Source organism: Myxocyprinus asiaticus, chromosome 21 (genome assembly GCF_019703515.2).
Source record: "Myxocyprinus asiaticus isolate MX2 ecotype Aquarium Trade chromosome 21, UBuf_Myxa_2, whole genome shotgun sequence".
NCBI lineage: Eukaryota > Metazoa > Chordata > Actinopteri > Cypriniformes > Catostomidae > Myxocyprinus > Myxocyprinus asiaticus.
In genome coordinates, this window is record NC_059364.1 from 10,345,905 (window position 1) to 10,361,708 (window position 15,804).

The 15,804-nt window shown below is 40.5% G+C and overlaps 1 protein-coding gene across 1 annotated transcript in view; it reads left to right on the plus strand.

Annotated features, from left to right (window-relative positions):
- LOC127412423 (collagen alpha-1(IX) chain-like) overlaps positions 1-15,804 on the plus strand; it is a 39,175-nt gene that overhangs the window by 16,764 nt on the left and 6,607 nt on the right. Inside the window, exons 24-31 of the mRNA XM_051648763.1 lie at positions 1,406-1,477; positions 2,066-2,101; positions 2,831-2,875; positions 3,009-3,041; positions 3,251-3,397; positions 4,919-4,973; positions 6,460-6,648; positions 10,005-10,082. Of these exons, the coding sequence (XP_051504723.1) occupies positions 1,406-1,477; positions 2,066-2,101; positions 2,831-2,875; positions 3,009-3,041; positions 3,251-3,397; positions 4,919-4,973; positions 6,460-6,648; positions 10,005-10,082 (655 nt within the window). The remainder of the gene's footprint in view (positions 1-1,405; positions 1,478-2,065; positions 2,102-2,830; positions 2,876-3,008; positions 3,042-3,250; positions 3,398-4,918; positions 4,974-6,459; positions 6,649-10,004; positions 10,083-15,804) is intronic.

The window sequence follows — 15,804 nt, forward strand, 5'->3', positions numbered from 1 at the left end:
GGAATGTTGAAATCTAAAATTGATATTTCCTACTCATACACTAAAAGCAGAAAGTATAAAATGACTCTTTGAAGACAAATGTTTTTGTGAAAAATATAAAGCGCCTAAGTTTTTTGCACAGTACTGTATATTCACCAGATGAAGAGTTTTGTATACATATTTCACCAGATGAGATTAAATTAGGAATAAGGTTTATTATTATTCACAAGATATGAAGTTGAAGACACAATGTATGTGCTGACAGGTAAAGTTTTCATATACTCTCATTTTACTTTGCCTGCCCTCACTTCAATGTCGATTACTTGATTATCTAATCAAAATAGCGCCGGCCACAGAGGAGCACGGAGGAGAAAAAAAAAAAAAACTATCGCCGTAGATTTTTGCAGATAATAAAGCAACAATCGACACAGATTAATCGGTAAAACCGATATATCAGCCTACCTCTAGACTACAACCTGAACAACTCTATACTTTTCCCAGTCTTTATTCTTTCATATTCACCACTGATCTCCCCCGAATAGACCTTATCCACAGCAGCGCCATCTTTGGTAATGACAACGAGGTTGTGAGGCATAGACTTGCAGTCTCTTGAATGGGTTGTACAGTTGTTTAAAGTGTTTTTGGATCGTTTTGCTGAGGAAACATAGAAAAAACTATCTTTTGAAGAAATTTTAGTAGACAAAAAACTCCAGAAGACATGAGTTGTGGAAAATTAGATGTGATCAAGGAGCTTTTTAGATAGATTAATACAGTGCATGTCACTGAAGAGATGGTAAGTCTATCCTTCACAGCCTCGTTTTCATTCCCGTCAAAAATCAAAGATGGCGCTGCTGTGATTAATGATCTATAGAATCGGTACCACATACTGTATCAAAATTAAACTCTTGTCAAAAATACCATGTAATGCGTACTTATATACAAAATAAATCAATTACTTATTAACATTAATTCAAAAATATTAACTCAGCACTGAGTCTCTTAAACTAACCCTTCTTACCCTCACAAATTTGGGTTGAAAGTGGCACTAAAGCTCTTTCAAAATTACAATTGTGAAACATTGTTTAACCCAGGCTTAAAACTGGCCTTTACCTGGGGTTTAAAAAGATATTATACCAGGGTTAAGTGTATGATGTAAAAAGATTTTTGGGTGAATTACCAGCATTCACCACTTTGCTGGTGACTATTTCACATTACCTTACGCTGAACTCTCTTTTTAAGAATGCATGAGGGTGTTTTTGAGTTTGACTAAAGGATTCTGCAGTCCCCTTGAATGACTTATGTATTTCCAAGTTTTATCCTCTGTTTAGAGATCCTGCAGATAGAGAAAGGAAGAGGAAATGGGGATTTTTCACAGCAAATGCCTAACTGAGCTCTGATGTCATGTCACATCATATTGTATTCTCAGGGCCCTAAAGGTGACTTGGGTTTGCCTGGGCTTCCCGGATCACCAGGCCTGCCAGGAGAAAAAGGAGAGAGGGTGAGAATGTCTCTATTAAGCTTCACTGAAAATTTTCTTGTTGAGCTTGTTGGTACAATATCTTAAAATATCTCTAAATGATCTCTTCAAATAGCTTCCCACCCCACAATATAACATGAGCAGACAAATCATGTTTCATGGTTCTTGGATCATCCATGCTAAATCTTCTAGTAGGCCCTTAAATAAATCTATATTAATGAGACTGCAAAGTGGACATGAAGAGTTATGCTACGATCAACATCACTATTATAAAAGTCATTGACACCATGGGCTCTTAAAAAACAGATCAACTCTTCACTCACAATGGAGTTTTCTATTCACTCATTTATATAAGGTAGTGAGGGATCCACTTTCTCCAGCCTTTAAGGATTTGCAATTATTTCCTAAATGCCCCAACTGATGTTCTAAAGCATAAAAAGCTTTGAAAGCACAATGAGGCTTTTGAAAATAAAAATTGCCCTTTAAGACTAGTAGATGATTTCCTTAATACATTTTAAGCAAAAAATAATTCTGTTGTAGTAATGAACTCTTCAAGCACATTGATATCCCTTTGAGATAAATATTCATTCTGAATGTGGTATTGCGCAGGGTGAAGGAGGTGAACCTGGACCAAAGGGAGAACAGGTGAGAGTGTGATTTACATTATCACCATAAACTGCACTACAGAACTGGACTGAATTCACAAATACATCAGATACATTTAAAATAATAGAAGGCAAAATATGACAGGCTCTATATGTAACGGATATAGCGGTTTATATGTATATACTGTAACAGTATATATACAGACAGCTTAATAAACCACAAGTAATTTTATCAAGTAATTTTAAATACAGTTATTTTATCATGGTGAAGGGGTGTTGGTAGTAATCACACAAAGTGAGCTGCCTAAACCCCCTTAAATGTGGAAAGTCACTGTAAGGCGCAGCCTCCAGTGGCTTATTGTTTTTATAAAATGCTGGTAACAGCTTTATGTTGGAAACAGTGTTCAATAAATAATTACATTTATTAATTTAAAGGCTGAACTTTGTAATTCCTGCGCCACCGAACGAAACTGCAAAAATAAACATTGTTTTCAAACCATTACAGTGATTTAAGTTTACTAAGAGTAAAGGCATTCGTCGGCACAATGCGAAATGGCTTGCCTAAAAGCCCCTTAACTGTGGTAAAATCACTGTAACACATGAGTGGCTTATTGCTTTATTTTACAACTGCTTTGAACGTGGCTCATCCAGTCAAGATTGTAGAGCTGGGACAGTCTGTTTTTACAATGAAAGTTTTACAGTAATAGAACTTGTGAACTTGTAGAAATCTATTAAATGATCTCCTTTATGGTCATGTTTGTTGTTATAGGGAGATCAAGGTGCAGAAGGAACACCAGGAGACAAGGGAGATGTTGTAAGTTGCACTGTAATACCTAGCTAAAAATTACAGGTATGCATGTAGTATGTTAAATGTGCAACGAACACTGCAGTATTATCATATTTTTAAAATATTTAGGAGGTTCTCTTACTGTTTCCGCATTTCTTAGGGTGACCCTGGACAAGCTGGAGCTAAAGGCGAAGTAAGTTTTTGATCAAGTTTTATTCTGTATTCTTGCTTTAATATTTATGAATTATTGACTGTGGTCTATTCATTGGCTTTCTCACAGTTCAGCTCTATCTTTCTTCTCTAGTTATCAAACATAACTTTGAAATGCAAAATCATTGTAATGATTTACTGTAAGAAAGACACCAGCATTAGATCTATTCATGTTCTCTGGTGTAAATTCAGGTTGGTAACCAAGGAGAGCCAGGTAAGAGAGGCCCAGAAGGTGCCCGTGGGCAGCCTGGCATTGAGGGGCCTCCTGGTAGTCCTGGACCACGTGGCATGCAAGGGGATAGAGGGGCACCTGGACCTCGTGGCACACAAGGGCCAGCGGTATGTTTCAGATCTTTCTAAGAGTAGTAATTTTTTATTATGCTTAATAAACCATCAATATGTTTGGTTATATAAGGAGGCTATAAAATCCATGGCCTCTATCCTCGGTCGCTAGTACGTCTCTTAAGGCTGGGAGAGTGAGGTTTACACACTGCACAGCTATGTACCAGCTGGCTGCTGTTACATTAGCACCTTTTTTATTTTGCACATGTCTGAAATACATGTCTGTTTAAGTTTTGACATCAAGACCTAGTAACTTGCATTATATATTTTTTATAATGAGCTGATTTTTGATAGTTGTCAGTGTCTTGTCAATATGTAAACACACTCATTAATAAATAATTAGCTGATATCCAAATATTCAGATCTTTGAAAAGTTACACTACTAGTCAGAAGCAGAAATACTATTTATTATACTATTTATTATTATATAAAAATGACTAATTATTAATGAATAATTTATAAATATATAATAATTTATTATTATATAATAGTAATTATTAATATCAATATACTATATAATATGCTATTTAGTATTATATAATATAATTTATATCATTATACTATTTATTATTATCCTCCTGAGACCTGAGCGTGACTGCTGTGTGCATTTTCCATTCCCTTTTTTTTTATTTGTAACTAGTAGCCCCTAAGAAACATACCCAAAAAATAAATTACAAAAAAAAAAAAAAAAAAATAGACCAAATAGTTTTCCTAAAAATGTATGTCCACATATGTGGACAGTGGGACTAAGTTGTAAAATGCTCCCTTGCTCCCTAATTAGGGAATGATTTAACCTCCAGAGTGCTGTCTGTCTGCACTGGTCTCAGAACAGTATGAAATGCACTTTATTTTCATCCTAACTCCATATACAGCCTCTTAAAGCAAAGATTTTCAGCTTTTGGATGCATCCATTGATTCTCTGAGTGATAATGCACAGTGATTATAGGATATTTTAAGGAAAGTGAGCCTATGGTCCACGTATGTGGTCATTGTGTTTAACTGCGTGCCATTTCACGATAAATGTATGAATTTTTTTAAATGGCAAAAGCAGATAAAACTAGAGACTCATGAGACTCAATGAGGTTTCTTACCAGATGTAGTTTTGTTGCTGTTTCTCCCAAAGACAAACTCAGCTGAGATTGGGGCCATGTTGTTTTTTCACATGACTCAGTGCCTCGAAGGTTTAACCCTTTAATGACAGCTTAGAGTCTCCTGAACTGAGATCAGTTGGTTTAAATAAAATGAAATTATGCATAGCCTATAGCGAAGCCAAAATTTAATGTCCACGCATGTGAACACAGGGTATCAAGAAATTAAATAATAAATGTATGATTTATCACACTATTTTGTCTACAAAACTAATTTGAAATATTTAAACAAAATCCTTCAGATGAAAAGATCATGAGAAACATTTGTGGTTTGAGGAAAAAAAAAAAAAAAGAAAGACTGTATAAAGTGGATTAAGGTGTCATAAAGAGGATTGTGTTTTTCTTCAAAACAAAACTCTTGTGTCCCCAGGGTAAAGAACCAAGGGATCAACACATCAGACAAGTGTGCATGCGCGTGATGCAAGGTGAGTGTGCAAGCCAAGATTTCAGAAATAAACCACTTTTCCATAATTTTCCTTTAATACATGCAGAGCCTCAGTTGAATATTGACTTCAGAACCACAGAACTTTTCCGGCAAGAGAACAGATAACCACTGACCACAGAAGGAAAACCACAGTTAGATGAAAGGGAGGAAAAACTTGTGTTTTGTGTGAAAGATTCTATTTGATTCCACCTTGATCCACAGAAACACTACTAAAGTTAGCAGTCAGTTCTGACTCGCTCTCTTCCTCTCTATCTCCTCTTGCTGGCATGCCACTGATTCCCTCATGACTTTTTCACTTGCATTTCACAGAAGAATTCATGTTAATTTCAGCTGATCTGCACTTTTCCACTCATAGTGATGAGTTTTCTGCTTCCCCCTGACCAAACCCTGCCTGAGAAAATCTTGAAAGCCCAGTCAAGCATCCTGCCCTGTACATTTTTAGGAAGTTTTCCGACTGGCACTTAAAATTCATTGTACCACAGCCCCTGCTCAGTGGCTCAGGGCCTGGGATTGTATTCTGTACGTCATGAATAATCGTTCTTCCCTTTTATCCTTTTTAAAGGAAGTTGTAAAAAAAGGCAAAAATACTTTCCTTTTATGCTCAATTTCCCATCGCAAATTGAAAATGGAGAGGAGAGAGCACCACTTAAAGAGTGAATGAAGACAAATGAAAGCATTAAGCTTTTGCAATGTTCTGCAACACAGCTTTGATTGAATACTGAAGAGGAATAAGCAAATTATCTGCTGATTCACAAATAAATATCAAAGTTATAACAAAATAAAGTTAATCTAGGGTCAGACGTTTGGAACCCCAATGGAACAGCAAGTTGTTTAGCAACAGACAACCAATCAAAAACTAAACGGTGCTTGCCTTTATATTCTATCCCCTAACCCTACCCCTAAACTTAACCCTCACAGAAAACGTTCTGCATTTTTACATTTTCAAAAAACATCATTTAGTATGATTTATAGGCTGTTTTCCTCAAGGGGACAGACTGATTGTCCCCACAACATCAAAAATGTCAGTTTTTACTATCCTTGTGGGGATATTTGGTCCCCACAACGTAGGGAATACCTGGACACACACACCACAAAGATCTTTAGATCCCTCCGTTAGGAATGACTCAGAAGTATGAAAAACCCAAAATTCCAATTAGAAGTTTAATATCATTAAATAAATACTTTACTGTTGTGTTAAATACAATGATTTTTTGAAAAACCTCCATAAAATTGATGGAATAATGAAAAGACAAAGAGTAGAAAAATGTATCAACCTCAAGGAGGTGCCCTAACATTAGCACAGAGACACAATACACAGATCACACTGCAGTCAGAGTGCAGTGTTATACGACTCCAGTTAGTGAGGGCAACTGAAAAACCAATGGATGAAATGAAATAAAAATGAGATGTGCTAATGGTAGGGGAGCATTCAGACTCATTAGCACATTTGCTTTTTGCTATTTCAGAGCAGCTGGCCCAGTTGGCTGCCAGTCTGAGGAGACCCGAGTCTGGTGCGGCCGGACTGCCTGGCAGGCCTGGTCCCCCTGGTCCTCCAGGACCCCCAGGTGACAACGGCTTCCCTGGGCAAGCTGGTGCAAGAGGACTCCCCGGACTCAAAGGGCCTCCAGGACTTATGGGTGTCAAAGGGCCAAAAGGTGAGCCATTATGGGAGAGCCAATTTGGAGAGCATACTGTGATTTTGCCAAGTAGGATATCCTTGTTGGTCCTGGAACAACTTTTATTTTAAACAATTTGATTTTACGGTTAGGGCTGGGGCTATAACAATACTCTTATGAATCAATCATTTTCCTGATTTTAAGGGTATGTTACGGGTTAGCACAACTGACATGTTTGTTTGACAGAAATGTTATTCTAGGGCCAACAAATATTTAATGCAACATTTTTCACAAGTTCCTAAAACTTGCACAGTACTGTATATATATATATATACACTGGTGGCCAAAGGTTTGGAATAATGTACAGATTTTGCTGTTTCGGAAGGAAATTGGTACTTTAATTCACCAAAGTGGCATTCAACTGATCACAAAGTATAGTCAGGACATTACTGATGTAAAAAACAGCACCATCACTATTTGAAAAAAGTCATTTTTGACCAAATCTAGACAGGCCCCATTTCCAGCAGCCATTACTCCAACACCTTATCCTAGAGTAATCATGCTGCTAAATTGCTAATTTGGAACTAGAAAATCACTTGCCATTATATCAAACACAGTTGAAAGCTATTTGGTTCCTTAAACGAAGCTTAACATTGTGTTTGTTTTTGAGTTGCCACAGTATGCAATAGACTGGCATGTCTTAAGGTCAATATTAGGTCAAAAATGGCAAAAATAAGAAACAGCTTTCTCTAGAAATTCATCAGTCAATCATTGTTTTGAGGAATAAAGGCTATACAGTGATTGAAATTGCCAAAAAACTGAAGATTTCATACAAAGGTGTACACTACAATCTTCAAAGACAAAGGACAACTGGCTCTTACAAGGACAGAAAGAGATGTGGAAGGCCAGATGTACAAATAAACAAGAGGATAAGTGCATCAGGGTCTCTAGTTAGAGAATTAGATGCCTCACATGTCCTCTGCTGACAGCATCATTGAATTCTACCCACTCAACACCAGTTTCATGTACAACAGTAAAGAGAAGACTCAGGGGTTCAGGCCTTATGGGAAGAATTGCAAAGAAAAAGCCACTTTTGAAACAGAAAAACAAAAAGAATAGGTTAGAGTGGGCAAAGAAACATAGACATTGGACAACAGATAATTGGAAAAGAGTGTTATGGATCTTAACCCCATTGAGCTTTTGTGGGATCAGCTAGACTGTAAGGTGCGTGAGAAGTACCCGACAAGACAGCCACATCTATGGCAAGTGCTACAGGAAGCGTGGGGTGAAATGTCACCTGAGTATCTAGACAAACTGACAGCTAGAATGCCAAGTATCTTCAAAGCTGTCATTGCTGCACGTGGAGGATTTTTATATGAGAACTCTTTGAAGTAGTTTAAGAAGTTCTGAATTTTTTTTTTTTTTTTTAATTGTAATAGTAATTTTTCACATTATTAATGTCCTGACTATACATTGTGATCAGCTGAAAAGTACCAATTTCTTTCCATAAGAGCAAAATCTGTACATTATTCCAAACTTTTGGCCGCCAGTATATACAGTACAGTGCAAGCTTTAGGAACTTGTGAAAAATGTTGCATATTGAGGATTTGCATAGTGTCGAAAATCATGCCAAAAATGTTTTAATTTATCAATTAATGTCACACTAAGTCCAGCAAACATAAAAAAGCTAAATCAATGCCTTTAAAATAGCACCTATTCTCTTAGGTACACCTGGACACAGTTTTTCTATCTATTTAGGTTGTATCAATTACTCCTGCCTCTTCATGTAATCCCAGACTGACTCGATGTTCAGAGGGGGGTTCTGTGGGGGCCATGCCATCTGTTGCAAGGCTCCCTGTTCTTCTATTTTATTCTATTGTATTTGCAAAAAGAATGTTTGGGAATCTAAAATTTATATTTCCTATATACACACTAAAACTGAAGATATAAATAACAAATGTGCAGATAATCGCATGAATAAATAGATGTACAGGTGTACCTAATAAAGTGGCTGGTGAGTGTGTGTGTGTGTGTGTGTGTGTGTGTATGTGTATATATATATATATATATATATATATATATATATATATATATATATATATATATATATATATATATGTACTTATTCATGCAATTATCTATTCAGCCAATCGTGTGGTAGCAGTGTAATGTATAAAGTCATTCAGATATGGGTCAGGAGCTTTGGTTAATGTTCACATCAACCATCAGAATGGGGAAAAAATGTGATCTCAGTGATTTTGACCGTGGCATGATTGCTGGTGCCAGACGGGCTGGTTGAGTATTTCTGTAACTGCTGATCTCCTGGGATTTTCACGCACAACAGTCTCTAGAGTGTATAGAGAATGGTGCAAAAACAAAAAACATTCAGTGAGCAGAGTTCTGTGGCCCAAAATGGCTTGTTAATGACAGAGATCAGAGGAGAATGGCCAGACTGGTCCAAGCTGACAGGAAGGTGACAGTAACCCAAATAAACATGCATTACAACAGTCCTATGCAGAAAAGCATTTCTGAACACACAACATGTCGAACATTGAGGCGGATAGGCTACAGCAGCAGAAGACCCCTGCAGTTACCACTGCTGTCAGCTTAGAACAGGAAACTAAGGCTGCAGTGGGCACAGGCTCACCAAAACTGGACAGTAGACAATTGGAAAAACATCGCCTGGTCTGACAAATCTGAATTTCTGCTGAGGTACACAAATGGTGGGCCCACTGCAACCTCAGTTTTCTGTTCTGTTGTGCGTAAAATAATGTATATGTACATGTTTTTTTGGCCAAAACAATGTTTTGACATTTTTCTACATTACCATTTTAATTTATGTTGTTTTGTGAATTGTTTTGTGCCTCATAATTGCTTTACTTTTTACATTTGGCAGAAAAGTCTAATAGGCTGTTTAATGCAGGTGTAGATAAAAAAATAAAACAAATGTGGTGGTGGGTTGATAGGGGAATGCATCCCCCATAATGTTCATATGAAACCTATGCCACTGGTTAGGTGCAGGTTCCATTGTGAAAACTTGCCCATACCTAGACATTAGCATTCCTATTCATCTCAATGATAGTTGCTTGGCTGGAGCAAGACCCCCCCTGAAGAATGGGATTTTAATTCTAAATTTTAATTTCTTCATCAGTGAATATGCTTTATGGTAGCAGAATAGTTATGGCAATTAACAGCAAGGGCTAACTGGCCCATTCTAACCTGCCAAATCTTGACCCTTTGGATAGACCCCTTTGATGTTACGAAAGAAAGCTCACTGTACCCTTAAAAATGCACATGAAATTTGATAATAAATCAGAAGTGTAGTGTATGTAAAGATACAGTCATGACAGTATTTCTAACATTGAACTGTATGTGTGTGTGGGTACTTGTTACAGGTGAGATGGGAGACAGAGGAGACAGAGGACTTACAGCTCGGGGACCCAAAGGCATGCCAGGACCTCCTGGCCTACCAGGTCAGTTCTGACTATGTTTTTAATGTTCTGCTTTCTTTTGTCAGTGAAAATCACAGTTCCTCTACTTCACAATGACCTCACTTTTTTTCTGATATTCAGCCATGTTGTCCAAATGCATAAATTAAAGCACTGTTAATGAATGTTGTCTGCAAACCATTCAATCCAAAGCAACTTATTTAATTAAAAAAATTATGCTGGAGTTATATTTAGCTCCATTCTGGTAACTGACTTATGAAAACAATATTAAATTGGTATTACATTATGCTGTCAGACATATAATTAACTGGATGTAAATGAAGCCTTTTGTTTTTTCCTATATACTGTATGTCACTGTCAATCTGTCAATTGAATTAACTTGTCTGTTTAAATAGGATTTCATATTCAGTCACTTTCTCAGTGGTGTAACTGAAACAGACAGCATGCTGTTTGCCGGTGTCATAAGTTTCAGTGTCATCCAGAACTAAAATATATCTTCAGACATTTCATTCAGGAGTTTGTGGGTATCTTTACAAATAATGTCATAGCGATTCTACCTGATATGGCAGTTGATGTTTAAGGAATAATTCACCCAAAAATGAAAAATCTTTCATCATTTACTCACCCTTATGTCATTTCAATCCCATATGACATTCATTCTTTCATGAAGCGCAAAAAGAGATATATAGCAGAATAGGTGCCCTTTTCCATACAGTGACAGTGGATGGGGACTGGGGCTGTCGACAATAGGATGAAAATGAATTATAAAAGCACCATAAAAGCAGTCCATATGACTCATGTGCATATATACATAATATACAGCTCCGGAAAAAATTAAGAGACCACTGCAAAATTATTAGTTTCTCTTGATTTAGGTATGGTTTGTTCATAATGACTGCTCAAAAATGAACATTTTTGTTTTATTCTATTAAGTACTGACAACATTTCTTCCAAATTCCAAATAAAAATATTGTCACTTAGAGCATTTATTTGCAGAAAATGAGAACTGGTCAAAATTACAAAAAATGCATTGTTTTTAGACCTTGAATAATGCAAAGAAAATAAGTTCATATTCATTTTTAAACAACACAATACTAATGTTTTAATTTAGGAAGAGATTCAGAAAACAATATTTGGTGGAATAACCCTGATTTTCAATCACAGCTTTCATGCGTCTTGGCATGCACTCTACCAGTCTTTCACATTGCTGTTGGGTGACTTTATGCCACTCCTGGCACAAACATTTAAGCAGCTCGGCTTTGTTTGATTGCTTGTGGCCATCCATCTTCTTCTTGATCACAAAAAACAATCCTCAGAGTTGGGGAACATTGTCAGAGCAGAAGGAAGCAAGTTTTTGTAACAGGTTCAAGGAATGATGACGCGGGAGACAGTGAATCCAACTCAAAGGTAAATGTATTAATAACACAAGCATGTTCGCTTGAATGCGCAATGGTGTCGCTTCAGATAAATCACTCAACAGGTTCTCTCATGAAAACGGCAGTGGCCAATACACACGTAGCTTGTCAGCTGGGTTCTCTCTCTCAATCTGAGGTCTGGCCCCTTTTTATTCCCCCGTCTCTCATTGCGAACACAGAAACAGTAATTACCAGCAATTCATCTTAGGTGAAAACCCTTACCGCTTCCTCTCTCCCCAGACGAACGCTCGACCATGCCCTCGCCTCCACATAACCCCACCATCCGACACAGGCTGGGGGAACTATCCGGCCTGCCTACTCCCTCCCCTTCTGGAGAGGAAGTCTGCGACAGCCATCTGCGTCCCCGGCCTGTGGACCACCTCGAACTTAAACAGCTGGAGTACCAGATACCAACGGGTGTTGGCATCCTTCAGTGGTGCCACTGGAGCGGGGCATGGTCAGAACAGAGGGTGAATGGAGAGTGAGGACTGCCCACTTGATGGCCAAGCACTCCTTCTCTATGGTGCTGTATTTCGTCTCTCTCATAGAGAGCTTCCGATTAATGTACAGTACCAGGAGCTCCACCCCTCCACCACCTGGGACAGAAGAGCAATCCCACAATGGCACCCACCACCCTGTCCGATGTGTCCGTCTGCAAAACATAAGGGAGAGAGAAGTCAGGGGAATGCAGAAGCAGCCTGCCACAAAGTGCAGCTTTTACCTGAGTGAATGCTTGTTGGCACTGCTCCATCCACTGGACCGGGTCTGGAGCTCTCTTTTTAGTGAGATCAATCAGCGGGCTGATGACGTCCGAATAATTAGGCACAAACCTTCGATAATAGCCAGCCAGCCCCAGGAACTGTCTCAGCTCCTTTTTGGTCTTGGGTCTCGAGCAGGTGGCAATCGCTGTGATTTTATCAAGTTAGGGCCACACCTGCCTATGCCCCAAGTGGAACCCCAGATACCGTACCTCCACCCACCCAATTGCATACTTCTTTGGGTTTGCTGTGAGCCCCAGTTGTCGCAGAGACCTCAGAACGGCCCCCAGATGCTGCATGTGCCACTGCCAATCATTACTATATATAATGATGTCATCCAAATAGGCAGCGGCATACACAGCATGTGGTCTGAAGACCCTATCCATAAGACGCTAAAACGTTGCCAGGGCCTAATCAAACCGAACGGAAGGGTCAAAAATTGGTGTAAACCAAATGGTGTGCAGAAAGCAATTTTTTTTTAATGGGACATCGACGTTAAGGCAATCTGCCAATATACCTTTGTTAAATCCAGTGTCCAATAAAAGCGAGCTGTGCCCAACTGATTAAGCAGTTCGTCAACACGAGGCATTGGATAAGCATAAAAATTTAGACACTGCGTTAACTTTCGTATAATCCACACAGAACCGGACCGAGCCATCGCTCTTAGGCACCAGAACCACTGGGCCGGCCCAATCATTGTGGGATTGTTCTATTACCCCCATATCGAACATGGACATTAATTCTTCCTGTACTACCTGTTTCTTGTGTTCGGGTAAGCGGTAGGGACATCTATGTACCACTACCCCTGGGGTTGTCTCGATGTGGTGTTTTATAAGATTAGATGAGAGGCGAAAACACGTCAGAGAAATTATTTTGAAACCTGGCAACCTCCATACGCTAGTGCATACAATAGTGAGAGGTGGTCTCCACAAGGGACAGGGGTGAACTGATTGGCTTTTAGATTCACCTCCAGTCCAAGGTCCTCCCTTTCTGGAACTACCATTGCCAAGGATATGGGGACCGCCTCTCTCCATGGTTTTACTAGGTTGAAGTGGTAAATCTGACGTGCCCTGCCCCTATCTGTACGCACTACCTCATAGTCGACTTCCCCGACTCGCCGTGTGACCTCAAAGGGCCCTTGCCACTTTGCGAGTAATTTCAAGCTCGATGTGGGCAGCAATACAAGTACTTTATCTCCCTGTTCAAACTCCCATAGTCGAGCTTCCCTGTTATACAACCAGGACTGACGTTCTTGTACCTGTAGCAAATTCTCCTGTGATAGTCGCCCCAGTATGTGGAGTTCTGCTCTCAGATCAAGAATGTATTGAATTTCATTTTTGCTCTGTGAAGGTTCCTCCTCCCAATTTTTCTTCATGACGTCTAACACGCCATGGGGCTTATGTCCATATAACAATTCAAACTGGGAAAACCTGCGGAGGCTTGCAGGACCTCTTGCACTGCAAATAACAAGGGTTTTAGCCACTTATGGCAGTTGCGAGCATCTTCGTGCACAAACTTACGAATCATATTTTTTTAAGGTTTTATTAAATCGTTTGACCAAGCCATCCATTTGTGGATGGTATGCGCTTGTCCAGTTCAATTTAATGCCCAATAATTCGTACAGCTCGTGTAGTGTACGTGACATAAAAGCAGTGCCCTGATCAGTGAGGATTTTTTTCAGAATTCCCACTCGGGAGATAATTCTGAAGAGTGCCTCCGCAACACTACGTGCTGAGATGTTGCGCAGAGGCACAGCTTCTGGATATCGTGTTGCATAATCCACCTGGACTAGTGCAAAGCAATGCCTACGTGCAGTCTGTTCTAATTGCCCGATGAGGTCCATGGCAATTAGTTCAAAGGGGACCTAAATCAACGGGAGGGGGCGCAAATGGCCCTTTTGGAGCGGCCAGCGGATTCACCAGCTAACATTCACGGTATGCTGCACACCACCGGCGAACAGATTCCCGGCCAATAGAAATGGGCCATGAGACGGCTTAGTGTTTTCCCCTGTCCTTGGATTATGCCATTGGATTATGATGAGCTGCCTGGAATTACATTTCCCGACGGCTCTTTGGTACCAACAACTGGGTCATATCTTGCTTCGTGCGAGTGTCCTGTCACTCTATACAACCGATCTTTTATAATTGAAAAATATGGATATGTTAGTGTGATGCCCGGCTGAAGACACTGACCATCAATCACTATCACTTGGTCAAACACGTGCCTCAGGATTTCATCTCAGGACTGCTCTAGCGGGAAATCCCATATCGGGAATTCCCTAAGGGCGGGGGAGGATGACAACTCCCCTTTCCCTAGCATCAGCCTGACACAAAGCAGCCCAGGCCATCCCTCCCCAACCAGTGCTTCGCACATCCCACACGATTCACTCTCTCACAGAACCCATCTGCACACAACCCCGCACAAAGTTCGAAAAGCCGGCCAATTAGTTCCCAAAATTAATGGATGGGTGGGGCGAGGACTAACCACTGCCTCAATATTATGCTTTTGTCCACAGAATATTTCCGTGACAGTCAATATAGAATAATCATGAGTATCCCCTTGCACACACCTCATCTTCACACAATTATTTGCCTCCAATGCCCCGTTCTGAACCAAGCATTGATGAATGGAGGTTTGATTACAACCTGAATCCACCAAGGCTTGGTATGTACCCCCCTTAATACTCATGGGTATTTGGAACGTCCCTGCTTGATTGGGGGCAGTCTGTGGGGTATCGGGGATCCAGATCAAGGCCCCCACCTCCATTACCGGACACTGCTCTTGCACATGAACCGGCTCCCCGCAACTCCAGCAGACCGCTGAAGCCTCTCACCCACACTTGTGGCCTCAGACTCCTTCACCTGAGAGGAAGAGAGGGGAGAGACAGGGTTTGTTGGAGTTGGGAACCCCCATGACCGGGGAGCTGGTCTAGGGGGAATGTTCCCCCATTTCCGGGGAAACGGAACAGGACGGAAGGAAGGAGGGGTGGGAGAGAGAAGAGGTGAGGAGACATTAGAGGGAGAAAGGGCGTGGGGCCCCGGATACGCTACCAGATGGTCTTCCGCCAGCTGGACCGCTTCGTCCAGCAATGCCGGTCAGTGGCACTGGACCCACTCAGTCGTCCCCTTCGGCAACCAGGAGACAAACTGCTCCAGCATCACCAGATTGATGACATCTTCGGCGTCGCTGTCCTCCTTGGTCAGCACCCACCACCGGCAGGTGTCACGGAGCTGCTGAGCAAAGGCAAACTGGCGGCCGACCTCGCTCAGTATCAGGGAGCGGAAGCACTGGCGGTGTCCTTCTTGGCTGCGGCTGACCCGTTGCATTTTGGACTTCTGCAGCACTAAGTAGTCCAGGAGGTTGGTGATTGGAAGCTGTTGCGCCACGATCTGGGCTTCCCCAGTCAGCAGCAGCAGAAGATGAACCGTCCACTGTTCCCGTGGCCATTTCAGAGCTTTGCCGGTGTGCTCGAAGAGCTCAAGGTATGCCTCCGGAAACTGACTGGATAACTTCAGAAGACATGGATTAAACCACTGGAGTCTTATGGATTACCTTTATGCTGCTTTTATGTGC